We start from the raw sequence: 26,397 nt of genomic DNA on the forward strand, positions 1-26,397 counted from the left end.
AAAACCCTTATTCACCCTACACATACAAAGCTGAGACATTCAGATCTGCTTAGACACAAGAAACGTCATTTATAAGAAGAGTTATACTTGAAATGCTACAAAACTGCATAGAAAATGGAGGGGCTAACTTCCACCTCTACCAACATGTTCATTTCATCTCTGTATCACCCATCTTACCAGTATATTATCCTACCAGTATAATGCCTGGAACATGATAACTATTCATTTATGGTTAAAGTGTTTAAAAATGAGTGAATACATTAATAAATCCAGAGAAAAGCATAAAATTTTATTATGTGGAGAATCAAGTTTACAGAAGTAGATGAATCCCTTGTTCCAGGCTGTTGAAGGAGGTGGCACTTTTGATTTAGGAAGAGTGGAGACCAGTGAAGCAAGTGCTTGATTTATAGTTGGATTGTGAGAAGTGTGATGGTGGGTAAAATGACATAGTCTATCTTCCCCTTAGGCTGTGGTAAAGGGAGAGGTGACTCTGGGGCTTTTTGGTGTTTTTTGTTTTTGTCTTCATTAACACAACATAATTTTCCATTTAGACATGCCATTTCATATATTTCCCCCATTTCACATTTCTTCCGGCAGTAGCCTGTTATATTACTAAAGCATTTTCTGGGTCGTGCTGTATCTGTGCACAGAAAACAACATTGAACACAGATTAGTTTCTGAGGCAGAATAGAAGTAGTATATGCTTCCCAAAAGCTTTAGCCTTCTGTGATTCCAAAGTGAATCTTATGCTGATAAGAAGAAACTAAGAGCCTCCTCTTTGAAAATCATCCCAAATTAAGGATATCAGAACCCCAGGCTCCTAGCCAATTTTTGGATGGCACCACAAAATGGGTCTGAGAACATTATAACTTACATGGGTCTGAGAACATTATAACTTACATGACAAAAACAAAGAGAGATCAATTCATGGTTATCAACCCAAATTACGTCTTGCCCCTGGACTCTGGCAAATCTGACTCTGTATTCCATGCTCTTAAGTCAGCACTCCCTCAGCCTTACCCTAGTCCAGTGTCCCCAAAGAGTACCAACTTGTCACCATGGCATTATTCAGAGCCAAGGTACCTTTTAAAAGTGTATCAGAGACAGGACTTTTTAAGTTAAGACAGAAATTGTTTCACACTCACTGATATGAACAGCAGAAATCTCCCTTTGCCAAGACCTCATGGGTCTCAGCAATAAATATTGCTGAGAACTTCCCTTATTCAGTTTCTAGGTCTTCATGACCATGCTCCTCCTGGCTCCTCTCTTTCTCTTTCTTTCTCTCTCTCTCCATCATCCTTTACATCTCATATAAATATGTCACCCAGGGATCAAGCTCAACTCTGTATGTACCCATCTCCTTAGAGATCCAAACTGTCACCTATTCGGAGTATTGCATTGAAGTCCTAAATCACCTGTTTCCAATTCTTTATGTGTCCCCATACACAAATTTGGACAAGCTCATGAAACAAAGAGGGAAAACAAAGACATTTCCTCTCATGAAATTCAATCATGAAATTGGGTCATTATACTCAATTGACAGATGAGAAAACAGATTGAAAGGGAATAATTAAGGGAGCCCCTGGGTTGCTCAGTGGTTGAGCATCTGCCTTTGGCTCAGGATCTTGGGATCAAGTCCCACATCAGGCTCCCACCGGGAGCTTGCTTCTCCCTCTGCCTATGTCTCTGCCTCTCTCTGTGTGTCTCTCATGAATAAATAAATAAAATCTTTTTTTTTAAGTGAATAATTAGGGATGCCTGGATGGCTCACTCAAGTGAGCATCCAACTCTTGGTTTCAGTTCAGGTCGTGATCTCAAGGTCCTAGGCTGGAGCCCCATATTGGGCTCCACACTGAGTAGGGAGTCTTTTTAAGGATTCTCTCCTTAAAAAGGGAATGATTAGTTCAGTTCATACAATTAACCAGTGATCAAGATAGATTTTACCCTCGCATCTACATGTTTCCAAAGATTGTGCTGTTCTTGTTACTTGTAAAGGCTGAAAATGAGTTTGAATAGAAAAACAGATGGTGAGGTTCCTGAGTGAAAACTATGTTTAACTTATAAAGATAATTCTAGATGATGGGTTCATGCCTACCTTTGGAGAGGACTTCTGAGAGTACAGCCCTGATGTCTTCTTACCTCTTACCTCCCCAAATGCTTTCTTCTAAGATACAGACTCAAGGAGAGTGGGTACTTTTGAAGATATTGGCAAGATACCGACAATCTTGAAGGCCCTGGTCCCACTCCTACAGACAATAGTAGCTCCTAGGATTTCATGGTACATTTGGACAAGTTACCTGTTGGTACCTCAAACTGAAGAATAATGAGAACCAGAAACAGCTTCATGCTTACAGATTTCCCAAGAGAAATAGGCAGCACAATTTCCTTATCCAGTGATCTCTTGATAGAAATCACAGAGTTTTTCAAGATGAGACACGAGTTTTCCGTGCTATGAGCATTCTGAGTTCTCATTTTAACCCACATGGATGGACAGTAAATCCAAGTCCACCCCACCTTCATTCCCATATATGGAGTTTACAATCACAGAATGTTCCATCACATCACACCTACTCTTCTTTATTCAGGATGAGAGCTCCCAGAAAGGAGGAATATTGATTTCTCCACTTGGGCCATCAGCCTAATTGGATCAAGGCTGGTTGGTCATGTGTTCTGGTTTGTGTGAGTCAGTCCTAGTTTATTCCTCTTGTTTCAATGTCCCATCAAGCTAACACCACCTTTTACTCACAAAAGTTACCCATTTGGAAGATTAATTAAATCATGAACTAATCAAGGCAGACATACATATCCAATAATAATTTTTTAATGTATGAAATTTCCAGAAAGTCATCTGGGAGTAAGATAGTTTTTAGGTTTGGCTAGGTAAATTGATATTATTTCAAAGTCTCCCATAAAGTCTTCCCCAGTACAGCTCAATTCTACAAATGAAGTCTTTCAAAAGATCATCTCTTTAGCACAGTGTCCAACTCATTATGAACTGGTCCCTGCTCACCTCTCCTAGGCATTTTACAGAACCACTTACGTTTCTGCCAAATTAGTGTAGGTACCTTAACCCAACTTGTTACTTCCATAACCTGTTTCTTTGCAAATTTAAATCATTTTTCAAATTTTTATCATGCTTTGCCAACCTGTCCAACAAATTTGCCCTGTTGAACTCCTAATTTTCCTTCAAAATTAAGTTCAATCATCTCCATATCTATGAAAGTTTCACTTGACCCAACTAAATAGAGCTAAAAACACCCTTCTTTGTACCAACACTGTATCTTGTCCATATTTTTGTTGGCAGTCACAATATGTCATGTTCCAATTATTTGTTCATCTGTAATAATCTATGAGTCCCTCAAAGGGAGGCCACTGGCTTCACTCAATTTGGAGTCCTTAATGCACAGTACAAAACTCACACTACATCTTCAGTATGTAATTATATAATGAATGATTGTAAAGTACCAAATAAATTATTATTCCATAAAATACTCCAAGGCAGTAATAAAGTTAATTAAGACATTTCCTAAAGAATTCTGTTTACTATGTTTTACAATTTCTGGACACCAGAACTTTGAAGTTACAGTAATTAGGGCCCACTCAAGTATGTTTCTGAGACAGTACCTGGAAGAATTTTGGAATGTGTGAGGGCTGAATAAATATTTGTTGATGACGATTAAACTTGTATCAGAACATAGGGTTCAGGTTAGGGCTAGGGTTACTAATGTTTTGTGTATAGCTTATTATGTTTGTCAATAACTAGAGTGAATTAAATTTGTCAAGGAGGAGGAAGTGTCAAATGCTACTGATATGTCAAGATATGGACTGAGAATCGATCAATAGCCCCACCAGATTTGCACTAGCCCTGCCAGTATCTCATTTGGGCTCAGCTCCATGATCTCTTACATGCACCTACTAGATGACAAACACATTTTGTACACATTACTTACTTCAAGCCTTACAAGAACATTTTGAAGTACGAAGCTAATACCTCTTTCAAAAAGGAAAACTACAACTTAGGGAATTGGTAATATGCCCAATGTCATATAGCTAGTAAGGAATGAGCTAGGATCAACCCACATCTGCATAAAAACAAAGGCCTTAGCCATTGTGCTAACCTGCCTCTTCAGTTGCCTCCTTTGGGTCAATCTTTGGGAGACAAAGACAAAATATCCAAATATAAGATGTTGCTTTTATCACAAAATTTATTGTCATGTGTTTGGCTGGACATCCTCCTCCCACTCACCTCCTTATATCCTACTTACCACTCAGCAGCCTATATTTAGAGAATTCATATTTCTGATTTCCACAGGTGACATTGTTACATCCAGGAAGTAATACTATTTGTCTGCTTTAATAGATTCCTAAGCCTGTTTGTCAAGTCCTTAATATCAGAGAGACTTTCTGCAATCTTTGTGGGGCATAAGAAGCACACAGTCTCTCCTCATTTTCAAAGCCCTTTGTGGCTAAGTAATAGACTTCCCCTTGAGTAGGCTGGGGTGAAGAATTAAATGCTGCACTTTAGTCATGGTCATTAAAAAAAAAAAATCACCCATCAACATTTGTTACTGCACCTCCCACTGTGACGCAGAGTTGTACAAATTGGTTTTTATCAGTGATCTTTAAATGTGCTTCATTTCTTAGAAATATTCTCTGAATTCTACTTAAGATGTTATCTTCTCAAACTGTTGAATAAGCTGAATCCAGGCAAGAAATAGGAAGACTAATTCCCTCTTATAAAGTCTGGAGGAGTCAAGCAAGATTCTTTTGTTGTCCTTTGTTTAGGGATGTGAGGAAGTTGAATTAACATTTCATGCTAGAAAAATTAGACACATAGGTAACCAAAAAGAAAATAGACCACCCATAATCTTACCACTGTTAATATTCTAGTGTTTAGCCTTCTATATATTTCACTCCAAAAGTAATTTGACAACTGTATAAGAAGTAAGATGAAACAAAGTAAGCTTGCTTGCTTTTCAGTCACTCAGTTTAAAATAAAGTTGCTAGTCAACATTCCCTGAGCACACACATACTAATACACATACAAAGTCTACATTCACCCATCCAATTCAAGAAACATGCCTATTGGCAAAACAGACATGACCCAAAAAAGAGAAACTACATTCAACTACCTTTAATAATCTACCATTATGCCTAAATATATGTCACCAGATAGTTTCAGGAAAATAAACAATATAAAAGAAGAAATTAAATTAACAATAAGGATAAATGACCTCAAAGGAAATAAAGCTAATAATGAGGACAGAAGAGAATTATTAAAAATCATAAGAGTGAGAGATTTGACTACATAAAACATATAATATCTTCATAACAAAATATATGCAGGAGAAGTTTCAAGGGGGTATAAGAGAAAGATAATCAGAGTAGAATAAAATTCATCACTGTATGATATACCATAAAAGGATTAATATCCATAACATATAAGGAATGTTTAAAAATCAATAACAAAATGACAAATGAAAATGGGCAAACAATATCATAGAAACAAAACATGTATGCATCTCTTGCAGAAGATTGATATAAATTTAGAAGTATAATATTCATTTTAAGAAAATCTGCTTTTAATTTATAAACTGTCTCACAAAATAAATTTACTAAGATAATACTGAGGGACCCAACTGAGGTTGCAATTCGCTGTATATTACTGTTCCTTCTCATTCCACTGTACTCTTGAGACCTAAGTACACTAGGAATGTGTCATATTTTATGAAATGTACATTTGGACCTTTTACGTGTGTGTTTGGACAATAATTGTAAAACACTACACAAAAAGTATACAAATGTCTGTGATAATTAGTATTGGCTCATAAACTGTATTTGCTTAAATACTAAAGATGTAAGTGCTTTAAGTAGCTTTAAATATGCCATTTAACTATTGTCCTCCTTTTTCCCCCAGAGCAACTAAAAGATTAAAGTATTTGAAGTAAACGATGTCTTGGTTTTATCATCTTGCTGCAGAGTGTTTCAGATCATTTTATAAAATCAAAATGAATCTGAAGTTTTATTTGGTTTTGTTATTTTTTGATATTTAAATAATACTATGAAAGGTAGATCTAAAATAGAAGAGATACCACCTGCGGATTTGATGCAGCTTTCTATAACATGCCAAAGTGAAGATTTTCTCCAGGTAAGGTGTATATCTGTGTGTAAGCCTACCCATGTCTGCCTGATTCTTCCAGTCTTTTATTGATGAAAATTGTCAGGTCAGAGGAATACAAGATAAAAGAAAAAGATCATATGTTAGTAATGATAAATAAATGATAATCTATAATTACGGGAACTGTTTTCATCAGAATGGCCTTCAAAACAGACCAGATCTCTAGTAATAATTAAGGACTGAAAAACTTAAAGTGATTTTTTTTTTTTTAAGTTCAAAGAGTATTAGATGGCTCGGATTGACTCTGATTCTGGTAGGGCTTGAAGAGAAAGTCTTCCATGCAGGTCCATGATGATTAGGCAGCACCCAGGGATGGATGGCCCAAATATCCTTTTATTTTGAATTCTAGTTAAAGAAAACATGAAGAAACTCAATCTGTCAATCAACCGGTGACATGCCAGATACCTTCATGTTTCATATTCTATATATCTAAACTCAAGTTACCTCAACTAAATATTTCTCTTCTCCTCCCTCAATAATAGAAAATTGATGATAGTAAAAAGTTGTACAGATTTTCTTCAACTTATGATGAAGCTATATCCTGATAAACCCATTGTAAGCTGAAAATATCATAAATCAAAAATGCATTTGATACACCCAAACTACTAACATCATAGCTTAGCCTAGCTGACTTTAAATGTGCTCAGAACACCTATATCAACCTCAGTTGGACCAACCTGCAGTTGGACAAATCATCTAACCCAAAGTCTATTTTATAATAAAGCATTGGATATCTCACATAGTTTGCTGAATACTGTACTGAAAGTGAAAAACAGAATGGTTGTAAGTGTATCAGTTGTTTCCCTTCATGGTCACATAGCTAACTGGTAGCTACAGCTCACTGCCACGACCCAGTATCAAGAGAGAGCATCATACTACATATCATTAGCCTTGGTTAAGATCACAATTCAAGGGGCATCTGGGTGGCTCTGTTGGTTAAGCGTCCAACTCTGGATTTTGGCTCCGGTCATGATCTCAGGGCTGTGAAATCAAGCACCATCTCTGGCTCCAAGGTGGGTGTGGAGTCTGCTTTAAGATTCTTTCTCTCCCTCTCCCTCTGCCCCTCTTTCCTCCCAAAGATCACAATTCAAAATAAAAGTACAGTTTCTACTGAATATGTATTGCTTTTGCACCATTGTAAAGTCAAAAAAATCCTAAAACAAAATGTTGTAAGTCAGAAACCATCTGTATGTACAATTTTGAGTTCTAAAGATGGAAAAAATAATTGCATTAATAATATTTATGGTAGGAAGAATAATGGTCTCATAAAGACGTCCACATTCTAATTCTCAGAAGCTGTAAATAAATGTTATGTGACAAGTGAGACATAGTTTTGTAGATGGAATTAAGGTTGCTAATCAGCTGACTGTAAAATAAGGAGATTACTTTGGATTATCTGGTGGGTCGCATGTGATAGCAAGGATCATTTAAATGCAGAAGGGGGAGGTAGGAGTCGGTGTCAAAAGAAGATTTGATAATGCTACATGACTAGCTTTGAAGATAGAAGAAGAGGCCATGACCAAAGAATTCAATCCTCTAGAAGGTGGAAAAGACCAGGAAAGATTTTCCCTTAGATATAAACTCCAAAGGGGACATCTGCTTTTAGCCCAGTAAGACCTATTTCAGACTAACTTAAGAACTATAAGATAGTATAGTTGTGTTTGTTTATGCCACTAAATTTGTTGTAATTTGTAACAGCAATAGGAAACTAAGACAATATTCAATGTCATGTCAACATGTCAGAGTCCCTCCAGTGATCTAGAACAATTCCATGATTCAGCCAAGTGAAGTAATAAAGCAGGTACTGTCAGAAAGGACACATTGCCAGCAAGCTTCCAAACCTGAAATGAGACTTGATTCACACAGGACAATTGGTATCTTCTAGCCTGAGGTATTTTTAGGCCAACTGACAGTTACAGAGGAAACTTGTGTTCTCAGAAGAAATTTATATACACCTTCAGATGTTCAGGAAAATGAGAAAAAGATATTTTTCTATCAAAATAATTTTAGTGTAAAATGTTATTTTGAAAACTCATCTATATACAGAAAATTATGTATGTAGGTAATGGCTCAACAAAATACCTACTTCATCTAGATTTACTCCTGATTATTTTAGCTTTAAAAAAAATGTTACAGATAATTAAAAAAATTTTGGAGCAATAAAATTGATATATCTCGGAGAACACATACAAACTTTCAGGTTAGTCAAAACTATGTTCTTAATCCATTCCCCTCATATCAGCCCAAGAGGCAACAGGAGATGTTAGGCATATTTTTCCCAGTTGAAATACTCCATTCAATTTCTGCAGCCCTTGCAAAACCCACTGCAGTCACGCTTTCTTCTCCCTTAATTCCATCATAAACCTCTTGAACTCCTAGCCCATTTTCATTGTCAAATTCAGATGCTTTGCATTTACAACGAGCCCTGCTGCGTAATGTATAGAATTGTTGAGTTGCTATATTATACACCTGAAACTAATATAACTCTGTATGTTGACTATACTGGAATTAAATTTTAAAACATACATACATACATGAGAAAGATAAAAATAAAAAATTCGGGTGGTTTGGATTCCAAGTACCACCTAGTGGCCAAAGCAAATCCTCTCACTAACTAATCAAGCATTCCACATTCCAAAACTTCAAGATAGCTCCTCAGAAATGATGAACATGTTTCTATAATTGTTTTTGCATGGTCCATGGACATCTAGAGACTTTAGAACATTAACAAAATAATTTTTTGTTGCTTTTTAAATTTTATTTCATTTAAATTCAATTAATACATACCATATGATTAGTTTCAGAGGTAGAGTTCAGTGATTCATCACTTGTATATAACACCCAGTGCTCATTGCATCATGTGGCCTCCTTAATGTCCATCACTCAGTTACCCCATCCCCTTACCCCCCTCCCTGACAGCAACTCTCAATTTGTTTCCTTAGATAAGAGTCTCTTATGGTTTGTCTCCCTCTCTGATTTCATCTTATTTTCTTTTTCCCTCCCTTCTTCTATGATCCTCTGCTTTGTTTCTTAAATAATTTTCTAATATTAGGGAATATCTTTAAAAATTCAAAAGGAAGGGGTGCCTGGGTGGTTCAGTCCATTAAATGTCTGCCTTCAGCTTAGGTCATAATCCCGGAGTCTGCTTCTCCATCTCCCTCTGCTCCTCCCCCTCCATTCATGCTCTGTCTTTTACTTTCTCTCTCTCTCTCTCTCAAATAAATAAAATCTTTTTAAAAAAAATTCAAAAAGGAACTATTTTAGTTTTTACCCTATGTTGGCAACTCTCAGCAAATGTATGTACACAATATCTCCTGAAATTAAAAATCATATAAAAGGAGAGGCAAGTTGTTCCAGCCACACCATTGACATACCCATATCAAGCAAAATTATGTTAAGAGAAAGCTCTAGGGGCACCTGGGTGGGCTCAGTCAGTTAAGCATACAACTCTTGATTTTAGCTCAGGTCATGACCTCAGGGTGGTAAGATCCAGCCAGAGACAGGTCCCACCCTCAGCAGGGAATCTGCTTCTCTCCTTTTCCCTCCCTCTCTGTGCTTCTCACCCTCACCCCAGTTCATACACCCACTCTCTCTCTCTTTCTCAAATAAATAAATAAATCTTTTTAAGAAAAGAAAAAGAAAAATTAAATCTAAATTTAATCATCCTGGAGTGAATCTTTTTTTAAGTTAGCTTTATTATACAAAATATATATCTTTAGTTAAAGCTAGATACTCTGATTCACACACATGTCACTGCCTTTAATATTGCTTTCTCAGATATGGGGTCAGGTCTCTTGATCTTTTTCTCTTTTTCTTTCTCTTTCTGATAGATGACATATTTTGTCAGAAGTTAAAACTGCAGTCTGTGACAATGGAAGAAGCTATTTTGTATCTACTTCACAGAGACATAATATTTAATCACAAAAAATTAACAGCTTTTCCTCTAAGATCAGGAAAAAGACAAGAGTGCCCACTCTCACCACTTATTCAACATAGTATTGGGAGTCCTGGCCAGAGCAATTAGGCAAGAAAAAGAAATAAAAGGTACCCTAGTGGGGAAGGAAAAAGTAAAACTGCCATTATTTGCATATAACAAATTGTTAGATATATAGAAAACTTTAAAGACACCACCAAAAAAAAAAAAAAAAACCTGTTAGAACAAATAAATTCAGTAAAGTTAAAGGATACAAAATTAATACACAAAAGTCTATTGGATTCCTAAACACTAATAACAAATGTTCAGAAAGAGTAATTAAGAAAACAATTTCATTTACAATTGTATCAAAGGGAATAAAATATTCAGGAATAAATTTAAGCAAAAAGGTGAAAGATATGTACAGAGAAAACTAACTAAAGAACACATAAGTAAATGGAAAGATATTCTAAGCTCCAAGATCGGAAGAATTAATATTATTAAAATGTTCATACTGTCCAAAGCAATTTAGAGATTCAAGACCATTCCTATTAAAATCCTAATCAGGGACCTGGGTGGCTCAGTGGTTTAGCGCCACCTTCGGTCTAGGGTGTGATCCTGGAGACCCGGGACTGAGTCCCGTGTTGGGCTCCCTGCATGGAGCCAGCATTCTCCCTCTGCCTGTGTCTCTGCCTCTCTCTCTCTGTGTCTCTCATGAATGAATAAATAGAATCTTTTTTAAAAATTAATTAATTAATTAATTAAAATAAAATAAAATCCCAATCATATTTTTCACATATATTTCACAGAAATAGAATAACCCCAAAAATTATAAAACCACAAAATACCCTGAATAGCCAAAGCAATCATTAGAAAGAAGAACAAATCTAGAGATATGAATTATACTTACTGATCTCAAACCAAACAATAAAGCTATACTAATTAAAACAGTATGATACTGGCATAAAAATGGACACATAGACTAATAGAACAGGATAAAAAAATGAAATCCCACATTTATGACCAACTAATATTTGACAAGAGAGTCAAGAACACCCAAAGGGAAAAGGATAGTCTCTTCAACAAATGGCATTGGGAAAACTGGATAAACACATGCAGAAAAATGTTCATTCTTACTTTACACCACTCACAATAATTAACTCAAAATAGATTAAAGATCTAACCATAAGATCTGAGGGGCACCTGGGTGGCTCAGTCAGTTAAGCATCTACCTTCAGCTCAGGTTATGATCCCAGGGTCCTGGGATTGAACCCTGCATCAGGTTCCCTGCCCAGTGAGGAGCCTGCTTCTCCCTCTCCCTCTGCCTGTTGCTCCCCCTGCTTGTGCACTTGTGCTTTCTCTGTCAAATAAATAAAAATTTAAAAATCTTTTTAAAAAATAAAATAAAAAAACAAACATAAGACCTGATATGCCATAAAACTCCTACAAGAAAATATAGGGAAGAAAATCCTTGACATTAGTCCTGGCAGTGATTTTTTTAGATATGACACAAAAAGCAAAAGCAACAAAAGCAAAAACAAACAAGTAGAATTACATCACATTAAAAAGCTTCTGCACAGCAAAAGTAACAATCAACAAAATTAAAAGGCATTCTATGGAATGGGAGAAAACATTTGCAAGCCAGATATCAGATAAGAAATTAATACTCATATAAAGAACTCATACAACTCAACAACAACAAAATCAGATTAACAAATAGGTAAAGGAAAAAAAAAAACAAATAGGTAAAGGAAATAGACATTTTCCCGAAGAACACACCCAAAAGGTCCACAGGTATATGCAAAGATGTCCAACATCTCAAAATATCAGGAAAATGAAAAAAAAAAAACACAATGAGATATCACGTCATATCTGTTGGAAAGGTTATTATTAAAAAGACAAGAGGACACGTGATGAGATGAGCACTGGGTGTTACTATATGTTGGAAAATTGAATTCAAATAAATTTTGTTTAAAAAGACAAGAGATAAGTGTTGGTGAGGATTCAGAAAAAACGGAACCCTTAAAAATTGTTGGTGGAAATGCAAATTTGTTCAGTTGTTATGAAAAACAGTATGGAGTTCCTTCAAATAATTAAAAATAGAACTATCATATAATCTAGCAATATCACTTCTGGGTTCATACCCAAAGGAAATAAAAATAGGATACCAAAGAGATAGGTGGCCTATAGTTTTCTGTTCTTATAATCTCTTTGTCTGGTTTTGGTATCAGGGTAACCATGGCCCCTAGAATGAGTCTGAAAGAGTTCCCTCCTCTATTTTTGGAATAGTTTGAGAAGGATAGATATTAATTCTTAATTAATGTTTGGTAGGATCTACCAGATGCAGCCATCTGGTCCTGAACTTCTATAATATAATTATCCAAAAAACAATACAAACACTAATTTGAAAAGATATATGCATCCCCATGTTTACTGCAGCATTAGTCACAATAGCCAAGATATGGAAACAACCTACGTGTTCATTGATGAATAAGTGGGTAAAGAAATTGTGGTGTATATATACATATAATGGAATATTATTCAGTCATAAAAAGGAATGAAACATTACCATTTGTGACAACACAGATAGACCTTGAGGGTATTATGCTAAATAAGTTAAGTCAGACAGAAAAAGACAAATACCATATGATCTTTCTTCTATATGGAATCTTTAAAAAAAAAAAAAAAACAGATACAGAGAATAGATTGGTGGTTGCCAAAGTAAAGGGGTGAGAGGTGAGAGAAATGGGTGAAGATGGTAAGATAAAAAGAAAAAAACACATAAATAAATACAGCATATCACTGACCACTATCACCACCACCAAAAAAGAACCAGAAGTTTAAGAGGATGAAAAGATAGGGCCATGCCAAGAGCCATAAAAAAGATGAGGCTCCCATTCCAGTCTGGGAAGGTCTCATGGAATATGGATCAAAAAAAGCTCTCCAAAAAATGTACATATAAATAGGCCTCAAAGGATGCATTGTATTGTTTTCCCATATTGAAAATAGCTTTATTCCATATGAAGGGATAAAGAAGATGTGTTATATGTACCTATACAATGGAATATTATTTGGCCATGAAAAGAAGGAAATCTTGCTATTTCTGACAGCATGAATGGACCTTGACAGCATTTTACTAATAAGTAAGATAAGTCAGATAAAGGCAAACACTGCATGATATCACTAAAAAAGCCAAAGCCAAACTTGTAGAAACAGAGTAGAATGGTGATTACCTGGGGCTGGTATGTAAAGAGAACTGGGTAGATAAATAAATCCTAGATATCAAAAACACAGCATATTAACTATAGAAGACAATACTATATTATATACGTCAAAGCTGCTGAGACAAAATCTTAGTAAGTGAATCTGAGGGTAAAGGATACATGAGTATTTTATGGTATTGTTTTTGCAATTTTTCTGTAAGCTTGAAATTGTTTTATCATAGGGGTGCCTGAGTGACTCAGTCAGTTAAGCGTCTGCTTTTGGCTCAGGTAGTTCTGGGATGGAACCCGCATGGGGCTCCCTTCTCCGTGGGGAGTCTATTTCTCTCTTTCCCTGTGCCCACCTGGCCCCTGCTCATGTTTTCTCTCTCAAATAAATAAAATATTTTTAAAAAAAGATATTGTTTTGTTATAAAAATTCAAAATGTAAAAAAAGAGCCAAAAAATGATAATTATATGACATGATAGAGATTTTTGCTAACAGTACAGTGGTAATCATATTACAATATATAAATGTACAACTTAAACCTATACAGTATCACTGTATACCTTAAACTGGTACAATGTCAATTGTACATCAATAAAAATTAAGAATCTTAAATGTACTAAGTGCTTGTGTTTCTAAAGGCCTTAAAAGATATATAAAAATCTATACAACCAACTTTTAACCTTAATTTCTTCTGGAGGGGGGTGATGATAAGGGTTTCATGGATAAAGGAAACAGACTTCTGATCTGTGAATTAGTGAGGACTCAAATTCATGACCTTGCTAGGTGATCTTTTGGTAATTCCCTTTTCTTTCTTCAGCTTCCCTCTTCCTATCTGTAACATATAAATGTTGGACTAGATGTCCACCAAAGTCCTTGTATTCTAAATCATGAGTTTACCTTATACCCAGGAATAAAAATTCCCCTTTGCCCTTTTAGGAAAAATGCACTCTATAGTTTGGGGGTACATGGGATAATTGGGAGGGGAGGTTGTGTCCCCACATACACTGGTAACTGGAACAGACAGACACCTAGATGTTTCATCCTCTGCTATTTCCTCTACTGGCCATCCCCAAGCCCTCCACACCCATGCCCCACTCCCCAATTCCACTTTCTACTCTCAGTTTCATTTTTCCATCCTCTCCCTTCGGTTCTTACAAGACGGTTCTTCCCCCAGCCTCCCTGCAACCAATCATGTGCTCCAACAACCAGAGTGATTCTTTTTTTTATAGTTTTATATATAATCTAATTTGTTTCTAAAACATCAAGGTTCTATATGATTTTATATAAAAACTAAACTAGGGGATCCCTGGGTGGCTCAGCGGTTTAGCGCCTGCCTTCAGCCCAGGGCATGATCCTGGGGTCCTGGGATCGAGTCCTGAGTCAGGCTCCCTGAATGGAGCCTGCTTCTCCCTCTGCCTGTCTCTGTGCCCCTCTCTCCCTCTCTCTCTCTCTCTCTCTCTCTCTCTCTCTCTCTCTCTCTCTCTCTCTCATGAATAAATAATAAAATATTTTTTAAAAATGAATAAATAATAAAAAATAAACTAACCTAGAAGTATACCACTAGGAAAGTGAGAGCCACACACATGCCCATAGTACTAAAGAAAATAAGACCTACAGTAAAGAGAAGATTGGGACTTACCCTACAAGAAACACCTGTAAAACATCCTGTCACTCCTCTTGAGGGTGCTCTAAGACATTCATGTGCTTCCTGATGTGGGAGTAGATTATTGTCAAGCATTATGTTCCTGTAAAATGCATTATGTCATTCTATTACCAAATACAAGAGTCTCTGATGATCTATCCTAACAAGAAATATTATGATGTGCAGCAACACAAGGCCTGGCTTCCCATTAGCCACATTGCAGAAAGGCATTGCCATGATGTCACTTGTGGAAGTCATATACACCAGTAGGCCTTTCTACATGGATCCCACTGTAAGGAGACCTTAACCCTGATCATTTAGCAACTCCATACACTTTCCTTATGTTTCTTGTAAACAGATCAATGAGATCCAGACTGTTGGTGCTAATGTATGGAAACACAAGGAAATCATTCCTCATTCTTAAAAATCTATTCCCAAAAGTGACACTGGTCATTTCTCCTCATATTCCATTGGTAAGAATAAATCATATGATTGCACTTAGATGCAGGAGGACTGGGACATTGGCAACCTTTTCCAAGTGACAATTATATACTATGAAAGGCGAGGATGTGTTTCAGGGGAAAGCTGGTCATAGTTGCCACAGGTATAGAGGAGGGTTGAAAGATACAGAGAGGTACAGAGGAGTTGAAAGATGCTGGGCTGCTAAAAGAAAGTGTTACACATCTATTACAGAAAGGCCTACACACCAAATGATATATGAGTGAACACTCTTTTCTTGTTTCACAAATAATAATCACCAAAAAAGAAAGCACAACTTTTGTTATATATCCAAGTATTCAACAAGAAAAGACATTTTTGCACCAAAGTAATATGAGTCTAAATTTAAAAAGTAACTAAGTAATCAGGATTCCATCCAGTCTGGAATTACATGAAATGCCAAAGTATTGTACTAAAACGGTATGTTTTCTTTGTATTTGCTACTACAATGCAAAAAAAAAAAAAAAAAAAGACATTGTTCATTGTCCCAAAACAAATAGAACTATTACATATTCAACTTGCTTATACTGCTATTATATAGTTTTATAAATTAATCTATCTTGTTTCTTGTTCTGACACACAGTTTTCCCCTCTGGGGAGTTATAGGAGCACATACTTTGCGCCCACTCCACAATTACCTGTGCATATTTTCAGTGGAAATCATGCTACACTGTCTTCACTGGGAGACTAGGGGAAATCTCTCCTAAAGCTCTGCTCTCTGAACCATGGCAGAAGTGTATGTACACAAATGGTTCCAGATCATGCTGTCCCCTAGGGTGAGGACCCATTAGTATGACCAGGAGAGATAAGTCACAGGTACAAAGAGTTTGGGATCTGTCTGCCCAGACAGAGGGGTTATTGGAGGCCCCCTGAAGAGTCCATTGTACTTCCCACACTGGACTACCTTGATGCCTGAAATCACTCTACTCATGTGACCTAAATGAAGGAACGGACTTGCTAAGCTCTCCTTCTTAAGGTCTTTTATCTTCTAGTCCTTTTGCCTGCTCTTTCTACACAATTTCTTTATTCCTCATCTTATTTCATTGGACAATACCTTTACTAGGCTTCTAACAATAAGGACAGGAGAAAGGGAAGGAAAAAAGGAGTCTAGCTGGCATCAAGCAGTAGTGAGCAAATATTCTGTGGACACCAAACATGTGTTAAATGTCACTTAAGTTATCACTCTGAGTGTGATGTCATCGTCAGCATTTTTTAAGTTCAGAAACTGAGGCTCAGAGGTTTGATGTGACTTTTCCAGGGTTTCATTAATGCATCAGCAGTATAAGCTGAATGAAATCCGTTCTGCCTAATTCCACCTCCTGTAATCACACCCAGTCACCTCTTCAGCTCCCTGATTTTATTATGGAAACCTTCTCCTTGAATTCATCAAGATGTATACTCTCTTGACCCATATACATTCCAAGCACCAATCAGACTTTTCCTTCTTCACTCTTCTTTTTTTAAAACACTTTATTTATTCATGAGAGGGGATCCATGTGTCTCTGCCTGTGTGTGTGTGTGTGTGTGAGTGTCTCATGAATAAATAAATAAATAAATAAATAAATAAATAAATAAATAAATCTTTTTTAAAAGTCATATTTATTCATGAGAGACACAGAGAGAGAAGCAGGCTCCATGCAGGGAGCCCGATGTGGGACTCGATCCCAGGACTCCAGGATCATGCCCTGGGCCGAAGGCAGGCACTAAACTGCTGAGCCACCTAGGTGTCCCTCCTTTTTCACTCTTCTTTATCAGTGTCCACTCCATGATTCATCACTTCAGTTGCTTTCTTGCCAACATCTTAAGAATCCAAACATAAGGTGCAGAAACATACTATTTTCTGCACCTATCTGAATGGAAAAAGTTCAACCCCAGATCCTTTTAAGTGTTTGCCTTCTCCACAAAAATAACAGCAAAGCCCAACCCTGATAAGAATGCTGGAGAAAATCACAAAGCTGTACAGATTAGAGTGGCATCTGAATTTGTCATTTTCAATCTTTACAGAGCCCTCAGCAGCAACTATTTGACTGCCATTCAACAGAAAGCTTGATGAAAGTAAAAGCAGTAGCTGGTTATTTCAAACCACTTTAATGTAAACTCCATGATGGTAGTAACTGCCTGTGGTATATACTGCCAGCCCCTGAGACAGTTTCTAGAACATGATACATGCTCAATAAACATGTAATGAAGAAATTAAATGAATAAGAGCTTAAAGTGGTCAACAGTAGTCTAGGATGTAAATACACTTGCTTTGGAAGCTACAATTAAGCAGACTTGAGAGATAAGCAGGAGTTTGCTTGTGGATAGAACTGGAGGGTATTATGCTGAGTGAAGTAAGTCAATCGGAGAAGGACAAACATTATATGGTCTCATTTATTTCGGGAATATAAAAAGTAGTAAAAGGGAATAAAGGGGAAAGGAGAGAAAATGAGTGGGAAGTATGTGAGGGAGACAGAACATGAGAGGCTCCTAACTCTGGGAAACGAACAAGGGGTGGTGGAAAGAGAAGTGGGTGGGGGGATGGGGTGACTGGGTGATAGGCACTTGACGGGATGAGCACTGGGTGTTATGCTATATGTTGGCAAATCGAACTCCAATAAAAAAATATACAAAAAAAAAGTAAGAGTGTGCTCATGAGAGGAGCTGGAAAGGAGAGTATTAAAGGCAAATTGAATGGCATTCCTAAGATCCCTCCTTCTTACTCTACACACAGTGTTCTGAATATTCTCTCTGTTCAGAGCTCTTCCATTCTCTCCAGCCCCACTGTCACTATGAGTGCATTCAGATTCGGTCTCTATACTGCAACCAAATGGACTTCTGCTGTTGAAGTAAGAAAGATGCTAGAATAGGAGGCATCCAGAATACCCTCACAGAATACAAATTAGCAAATAGCCACAGACAAGATGCCTTTTTGAAAATCCCAGAACTTGGGAGTGAGGCTTAAGCACATCCTTTAAAGCACAAAAAACAATCAAAATATCTACTTTAGAAAGGTAAAGGAGCAGGTTCACTTTGACCATATCACCCCCACTAGGCCAACACCATGCCACACCAAGAGTAATCTTCTGGTCCCATGATTTCTCCACTGGAGAAAACAAGATGAGAAGCAGACATTCAGCCTCCCCAACATTTCTCCGAGATAGAAGCTTACCTCTATCTTGGAGAACACTGGGACAACTAACAGACTTAGACCACAGAAAGGCAGCTGGAACAAAGAAGGGGTGAGGCTCACAGTGATCAGCAAGTGGATCTTAGCATTACAACCAGATCCCAGCCAGTGACCTTACCCAAAGAGAAAGGCTAGTCAGTGGCTCCTCCCACTAAGTCAACACTCCCTCAGGCCAGAGAACACAGTCAGCATTTCTGCCTGGCCTCAGCCAGTGGTCCAGTCTAGCTATAGAGCACAGACTATGGCCCTGCTTGATCGTGATACACAGTCAGGGACCCTGTCGAACCACAGAGAATGGACAGTGACTCCATTGGACCAGGGAGTCAAGCCAACACCAGCCACAGAGTACAACCTGTAGCCCTACCCAATTGCAGGCCACAGCCAGTAACCCCACCAAACTATGAAAAACAGCCTGCAGCTTCACTTAAACATAAAATCCAGCTGGAAGCACCACTTTGCCAAAAAGTACAAATTGCAACCCCATCCAATCAGGGGGTGATTGCAGAAACTAGCCAGTGGCTCTGCCCAGTTATTGAGTCCAGACAGCAGCAGAATGAGCCCAACCTATATTCATACCCACCTGGTGGGCTCAACAACCAGCCCTGCCTGTCCATGGATCCCAACAGGCAACACTGCTCAACTACAGAATCCAGCCAGTGGGTGGGAGACCAGCCAGCAGCATTATCAAAGTTCATAGCACAAGGGAGCTCCATTCAATCACAGACCTTGTGGCAAGCCCCACCTGCCAGTGAAAGATATGAGCTAGCCTATCCAGAACCTCAGGCTGAACTGACTTGTGAAGGTCTTTCCATCCAAACTGAACTTGTATAGACTAGAAGAAGTGACTGCTTCCTCAAATGCATAGACACCAATACAAAGTACAAAGTTCACAGAGAATTAGGGAAATATGACACCACCTAAGAAATCTAGTAAGATTCCAGTGACTGACCCTTAAAAATAGAGATAACATGGGGGTGCCTGAGTGGCTCAATCAGTTTAGTGTCTGCCTTCAGCTCAGGTCATGATCCTGGGGTCCCAGGATCAAGCCCCACATCATGCTCCATGCTTAGTGGGGAGTCTATTCCTCCCTCTACCCCTCCTGCTCGTACTCTATCTCTCTCTCACTCACTATCTCTCTCAGATAAATAAATAAAAATATTTTTTAAAAATAGAGATGCAAAAAAAAATAAAGATGAATGAATTGATTGATAAAGAATTCAGAATAATCCTTTTACAGAACTTCAGTGAGCTATAAGAAAACATAGACAATTAAAATTAGGAAAATAATACTTAAACAAAATGAGTTAAAAAAAAAAAAAAAGAAAGAAATCACTTTTTAAAAAATTCCTAGGGACACCTGACTGGCTTAGCCAGTTAAGCATTGAGCTCTTGATTTCAGTTTAGGTCATGATCTCAGGGTTGTGAGATCAAGCCCAGTGTCAGGCTGGGTGTGGAGGCTGCTTAAGATTCTCTCTCTCTCTCTCTCTCTCTCTCTCTCTCTCTTTGCCCCTCCTTCTCCCCCAAAAAACCCTAGAGCTGAAGTATTTCATGACTGACCAAAAACACAATTCATGATGAAGTAATTGATAAGGTAAACTTCATTAAAATTTAAAACTTCAGCTCTGCAAAAGACAATGTCAGGAACATGAGAAGACACACCACAGACGGGGAGGGGGGGTATATTTTCAAAAGACATATCTGATAAGGGACTATTACCCAAAATACACAAAGAATTGTTAAAACTCAATAATAAAAAAATAAACAACTCATGTAAAATATGGGCCAAAGACCTTAGCAGATACTTCAACAAAGAAGATACAAAGATGGCAAATAAAAGCATATGAAAAGATGCTACGCATCATATGTCATCAGGGAAATTCAAGTTATAACAACAGTGAGATATCCTTACACATCTATTAGAATGGCCAAAATCTAAACACTGACAGAAGATATGGAACAACAGGAACCCTCGTTCATTGCTAGTGGGAATGCAAAATGGCACAGTCAATTTGAAAGACAGCTTGATGGTTTCTCACAAAACTAAACATACTCTTACTGTTTGATCCAGCAATTGTGCTTCCTCAGTACAGGTATCTCTCACTTCCCAAAAATTCACATTACACCACTTCAGGTGTACAAAAGACTTCCATTTGTACTGTTTTCACTAATCAAAAGAAATCTTAAAATGATTCTTGCTTTTACAAAAAACAAAAAGAAAAAAAAGAAAAAAAACTACTGGTTATTTACCCCAAAGATACAAATGTAGTGAATCCAAAGGGGCACCTGCACCCCAATGTTTATAGCAACAATGTCCACAATAGCCAAACTATGGAAAGAGCTCAGATGGCCATCCACAGATGAATAGATAAAGAAGATGTGGTATGCCTATACAATGGAATACTATTCAACCATCAAAAAAATGAAATCTTGCCATTTGCAACGATGTGGATAGAACTAGAGAGAATTATATGCTAAGCGAAATAAGGCAATCAGAAATAAACAATTATCATATGACCTCACTCATATGTGGAATTTAAGAAACAAAACAGAGGATCATAGGGGAAGAGAGGAAAAAATAAAACAAGATGAAATCAGAGAGGGAGACAAATCATAAGAGACTCTAAATCATAGGAAACAATGAGGGTCGCTGGAGGGGAGAGGGTGGAAGGATGGGGAAAGTGGGTGATGGGCATTAAGGAGGGCACATGATATAATGAGCACTGGGTATTATATAAGACTGATGAATTACTGACCTTTACCTCTAAAACCATTAATGCATTATAAATTAATTGAACTTAAACTAAAACAGAACAAAACCAAAAAAGGGAAAATAGCATTCAGCGTTTGTTTTGCAACAAGCTGTTACAGAGGCAGTGTGCACCCTGAGTAACAATAGTAATGCCACCAAGCTCCCTCCCCTGCCAGAACTACACTTAGCATCTCAACATCAGGCTGCCAGGGCTTTTAACTGGATCTGTGAGCGTAAGCATCTGTGCTTTATCTCAATTTATTTTGTGCATTCATTGACAAGATGTGTCCAAAGGTATCAGAAAAATACCCTAAGAATGGTTACTTTTCAGGTCTGGGAATACCCTCAAATATTTCCATATAATTTAATGGATTTTGGATTAAATGGATGGTAATTCAATCAATAACAAATCAATGCTAACTATCTCTTCACTTTACACTATTTCATCTCACAAAAGATTTCATAGGAATGCTCTACTTTTGGATACTGGGGGGACATAAATTTTCAATTTCTTTAGGTAAATACAGGTCCTAAAGAAATATTTAGGATATATTTATTAGGTAAATATTTAAATATTTACCTGTTAGTATTTACCTAAAGAAATTGAAAATTTATGTCCACACAAAAACCTGTATACAGAAGTTTAAAGCAACTTTATTTATAATTATCAAAGCATGGAACAACCAAGATATACTTCAGAAGGCAAAGGAATAACAACTATGATACATCCTGACACTGGAATATTATTCAGTCCCCCCAAAAAATGAGTAGACATGGAAGAAATTTAAATGCATATGACAAAGTGAAAGAAGTCAATCTCAGGAAGACACTAACTGTATGATTACCACTGTATGAAATTTGTTAAAAGGAAAAACTATGGAGACAAAAAGATTAGTGTTGGGATTGGGGTGGGGGAATGGATAAGTGGGGCACAGTAAGTATTTAAGGCAGTGAAACTATTCTATACCAGAATGATGAATCCACATCAATACATCTGACTAAACCCATAGAAAATACAACACCAAGAATAGACCATAACGTAAGCTATGGACTTTAGATGATTATTACATGCTAATTATAGCAAGTAAACCACTCCACTGGAGTTCATTAATAATGCTGGAGGCTATGCATGTGCAGGGGCAAGAAGTATATGAGAGATCTCTGTATCTTCCTCCTACCAACAATTTTGTAATGAACCTAAAATTGCATTTAAAAAACAAAGTCTTGGGGTGCCTGGGGGATTCAGTCGGCTAAGCAGCTGACTCTTGATTTCAGTTCAGGTCATGATCTCAGGGTTATGAGACTGAGCTCTGCACTGGACACATTCAACATAGAGTCTGCTTGCGATTCTTTCTCCCTCGCCCCTTTCACTCATGCTCTCTCTCTAAATAAATAAATAAATCTGAAGAAAAACAAAAGAGGAAGAGTAAACAATTACCAAAATATCAAACTAAAAAGCTCCTACTCAAGGATGTGGAGACAGGGGAACCCTCCTGCACTGTTGGTGGGAATGTGAACTGGTGCAGCCACTCTGGAAAACTGTGTGGAGGTTCCTCAAAGAGTTAAAAATAGATCTGCCCTATGACCCAGCAATTGCACTGCTGGGGATTTACCCCAAAGATACAGATGCAGTGAAACGCCAGGACACCTGCACCCCGACGTTTATAGCAGCGATGTCCACAATAGCCAAACTGTGGAAGGAGCCTTGGTGTCCATCAAAAGATGAATGGATAAAGCAGATGTGGTTTATGTATACAATGGAATATTACTCAGCCATTAGAAACGACAGATACCCACCATTTGCTTCGATGTGGATGGAACTGGAGGGTATTATGTTGAGTGAAATAAGTCAATCGGAGAAGGACAAACATTATATGGTCTCATTCATTTGGGGAATATAAAAAATAGTGAAAGGAATAAAACAGAAAGGAGAAAAAATGAGTGGGAAATATCAGGTGGGGAGACAGAACATGAGAGACTCCTAACTCTGGGAAACCAACTAGGGGAGGTGGGCGGGGGGTGGGGGTGACTGGGTGACGGGCACTGAGGGGGGCACTTGATGGGATGAGCACTGGGTGTTATACTATATGTTAGCAAATTGAACTCCGATTAAAATTTTAAAAAAATAAAAATAAAAAGCTCCTACTCAACAAAAGAAACAACCAATAGAGTGAAAAGGCAATCTATGGAATAGAAATGCACCTTAGTAAACCACATATCTGATAGGAAATTAATAATCCAAAATATTAAATGAACTCCTACAACTCAGTAGCAAAAGAAAAGATAACTTGACTTTTAAAAATGAGTAAAAGACCTCAATAGAAATTTCTCCAGGGACGCCTGGGTGGCTCAGTGGTCAGGGCATGATCCCAGGGTCAGATGGAGTCCTGCATTGGGCTCCTTCCTTGCAGGGAACCTGCTTCTCCCTCTCCCTCTGCCTATGTCTCCACCTCTCTTTGTGTGTGTCTCTCATGAATGAATAAATAAATAAAACTTTTTTAAAAAAAGAAATGTCTCCAAAAATATACAAATGGCCAACAAGTATATGAAAAAGGTGTTCAACAACACTAATTATCAGGGAAATGCAAATCAAAACCACAATGAGATATCACTTCAAACCTGTTAGGATGTCTGTTATCAATAAAACAAAGTTAACAAGTGTTGGCAAGGATATGCAAAAATTTGAAACCCTTGTACACTGTTTTTGGGAATGTAAATTGGTTCAGCCACTATGCAAAACAGAATGGAAGTTCCTCAAAAAATTAAAAATAGAACTACCATAATGATCCACCAATTCTATTCCTGGGTATATATCCAAAGGAAATTAAATAATTATCTCAAAGAAATATCTGCATTCATATTCCCTGCAGTATTATTCACAATAGCCAAAGCATGGAATAATCTAAATGTCCATGGGTGAATGAATAGATAAGAAAATGTGGTATTTGTATATAATAGTATAGTGAATAGTATTCACCTTTAATAAAAAAAAAGAAATCCTGCCATTTGTGACAACATGGGTGAATCTAGAGGATATTATGTTAAGTGAAATAAGCCAGACACAGAAGAACAGATGGTACATGATCCTACTAAAGTAAGGAATCTACATTAATCAAACACATAGAAGCAGAGAGTAGAATGGTGGTCACCAGGGACTGGAGGGAAGATGAAATGGAGAAACACTGGTCAAAGAGTACAAAGCTTTAGTTACACAAACATGAATAAGTACTGTACAGCATAGGGCCGATACTTAACAATATTGCATTGTATACTTAAAAATTTGCTAAAACAATGTATCTTATGTTTAGTGTTCTTATCACTAAATAAATTTAAAAATAGGTTTTAGGGATGCCTGGCTGGCTCAGTTGGACAAGTGTGTGTCTGAGAGCCATGAGTTCAGGTCCTATGTTGGATGTAGAGATAACCTAAATAAATAAAACTTTAAAAAATAAACAAAAAGTAATTAAAACAATTAAAAATAATTTAAAAGTAGATTTTAAATGATAAAATATTAGATGTTCAAATGTAAAAAAAATAGATCTTAAATGTAGGACGATAGATTTTAATGACTTTTCGAGGTCATATACGTTTATGAGCATATGTTGTTGATTGTGGTGATGGTTTCATAGAAGTATACCCATCTCCAAACTCATCAAATTGCATAAAGAATATATACCTTTCTGTATGCCAATGATACCTCAATAAAGTGGTTTAAAAAAAAAAAGAAATAAAGCCATTTTCAGATAAAAGAAAACTAACAGACCTGCTCTAAAAATATGCTGAAGAAATTTCTTCCCAAAAACAGGTGTGGGGGAGGGAGATGCAACAGAAGGAAATGGAACTTCAACAATAAAGAAGAGCAACAGAATTGGTAAATATTTTGGTAAATATAATAGACTAGTCTTTCTTAAGAGCTTTATTTAAGATTTTTTTAAATTTATTTATTCATGAGAGACATAGAGAGGCAGAGATATAGTCAGAGGGAGAAGCAGGCTCTCTATGAGGAGCCAGATATGGGACTCCATCTCCAGACCCCGGGATCAAGGCCAAAAGCCAACTGCAGACATTCAACCATGAGCCACCCAAGTGCCCCTTAAGAGCTTTAAAATATGTATAGCAAAAAATAAAATAAGGATAGCAACTGAAAGCAATGATTATAACATATCTCATGGGGTTTTTATTATATATAAATGTAATACATATGACAACATATGTATAAAGGGACTTACATAGTGGTAAGAATACTACTTTCCACTTGAAATGATAAAATATAATTCTATATAGGTTATGAAAAGATAAGATTATATATTGTAATCGCTAAAGAAATCACCAAAAGGGGTACCTGGGTGGTTCAGTCGGTTAAGTGTCTGCCTTCAGCTCACGTCCTGGGATTAAGCCCTGCATTAGAGGCTACCTGCTCAGCAAGGAGTCTGCTTCTCCCTCTCCCTCTCCCCTTGCTCATGCTCTCCCTCACTATCTCTCTATCTTTCTGAAATAAATAAATAAAATCTTTAAAAAAAAAGAAATCACCAAAAAACTATATAGTCAAGAAAAACTTTAAAAATTTTAAAGAGATACCAGAAACATATTCAAATAATCCAAAAGAAGGCAGAAAAGGTGACATGGGATTAAACACACACACACACACACACACACACACACAGAGAGAGAACAAGCAGAAAACAAATATTAAAACAGTAGATCAAAATCCAAACACATTGATAATCATAGTACATGTAAATGATTTAAATATACAAATTAAAATATGGATGGATTTTTTTCACTACACAATTAATGACCCATAAAAGAGCCAGGCTTATTTCAATATTTTTTAATTGTAGGAAAACAAACATAACATAAAATTTACCATCTTAACTATTTCTAAGTAACAATTCAGCAGTATTACAAATATTCACATTTTGTGCAACTAATTTCAGAATTCTTTTCATCTTGCAAACCTGAAAATCTTTACCTATTAAACAATAACTCCTCATTTTTTCCTCCTCTCATGTCCTGGAAACCACACTTCTCCTTTTGT

The 26,397-nt window shown here is 37.0% G+C and overlaps 1 protein-coding gene across 1 annotated transcript; it reads right to left on the reverse strand.

Moving 5' to 3' along the window:
* Nucleotides 1–404: 404 nt before the first annotated feature.
* Nucleotides 405–2,346, reverse strand: DEFB128 (defensin beta 128). The gene is made up of 2 exons (XM_025986142.1): nt 2,298–2,346; nt 405–640 (listed from the first exon to the last, which is right to left on the reverse strand). The coding sequence occupies exons 1-2, from the start codon at nt 2,344–2,346 to the stop codon at nt 405–407; spliced, it is 285 nt and encodes a 94-aa protein (XP_025841927.1).
* Between the last annotated feature and the right edge of the window lie 24,051 nt (nt 2,347–26,397).

Source organism: Vulpes vulpes, chromosome 14 (genome assembly GCF_048418805.1).
Source record: "Vulpes vulpes isolate BD-2025 chromosome 14, VulVul3, whole genome shotgun sequence".
NCBI classification, from domain to species: domain Eukaryota; kingdom Metazoa; phylum Chordata; class Mammalia; order Carnivora; family Canidae; genus Vulpes; species Vulpes vulpes.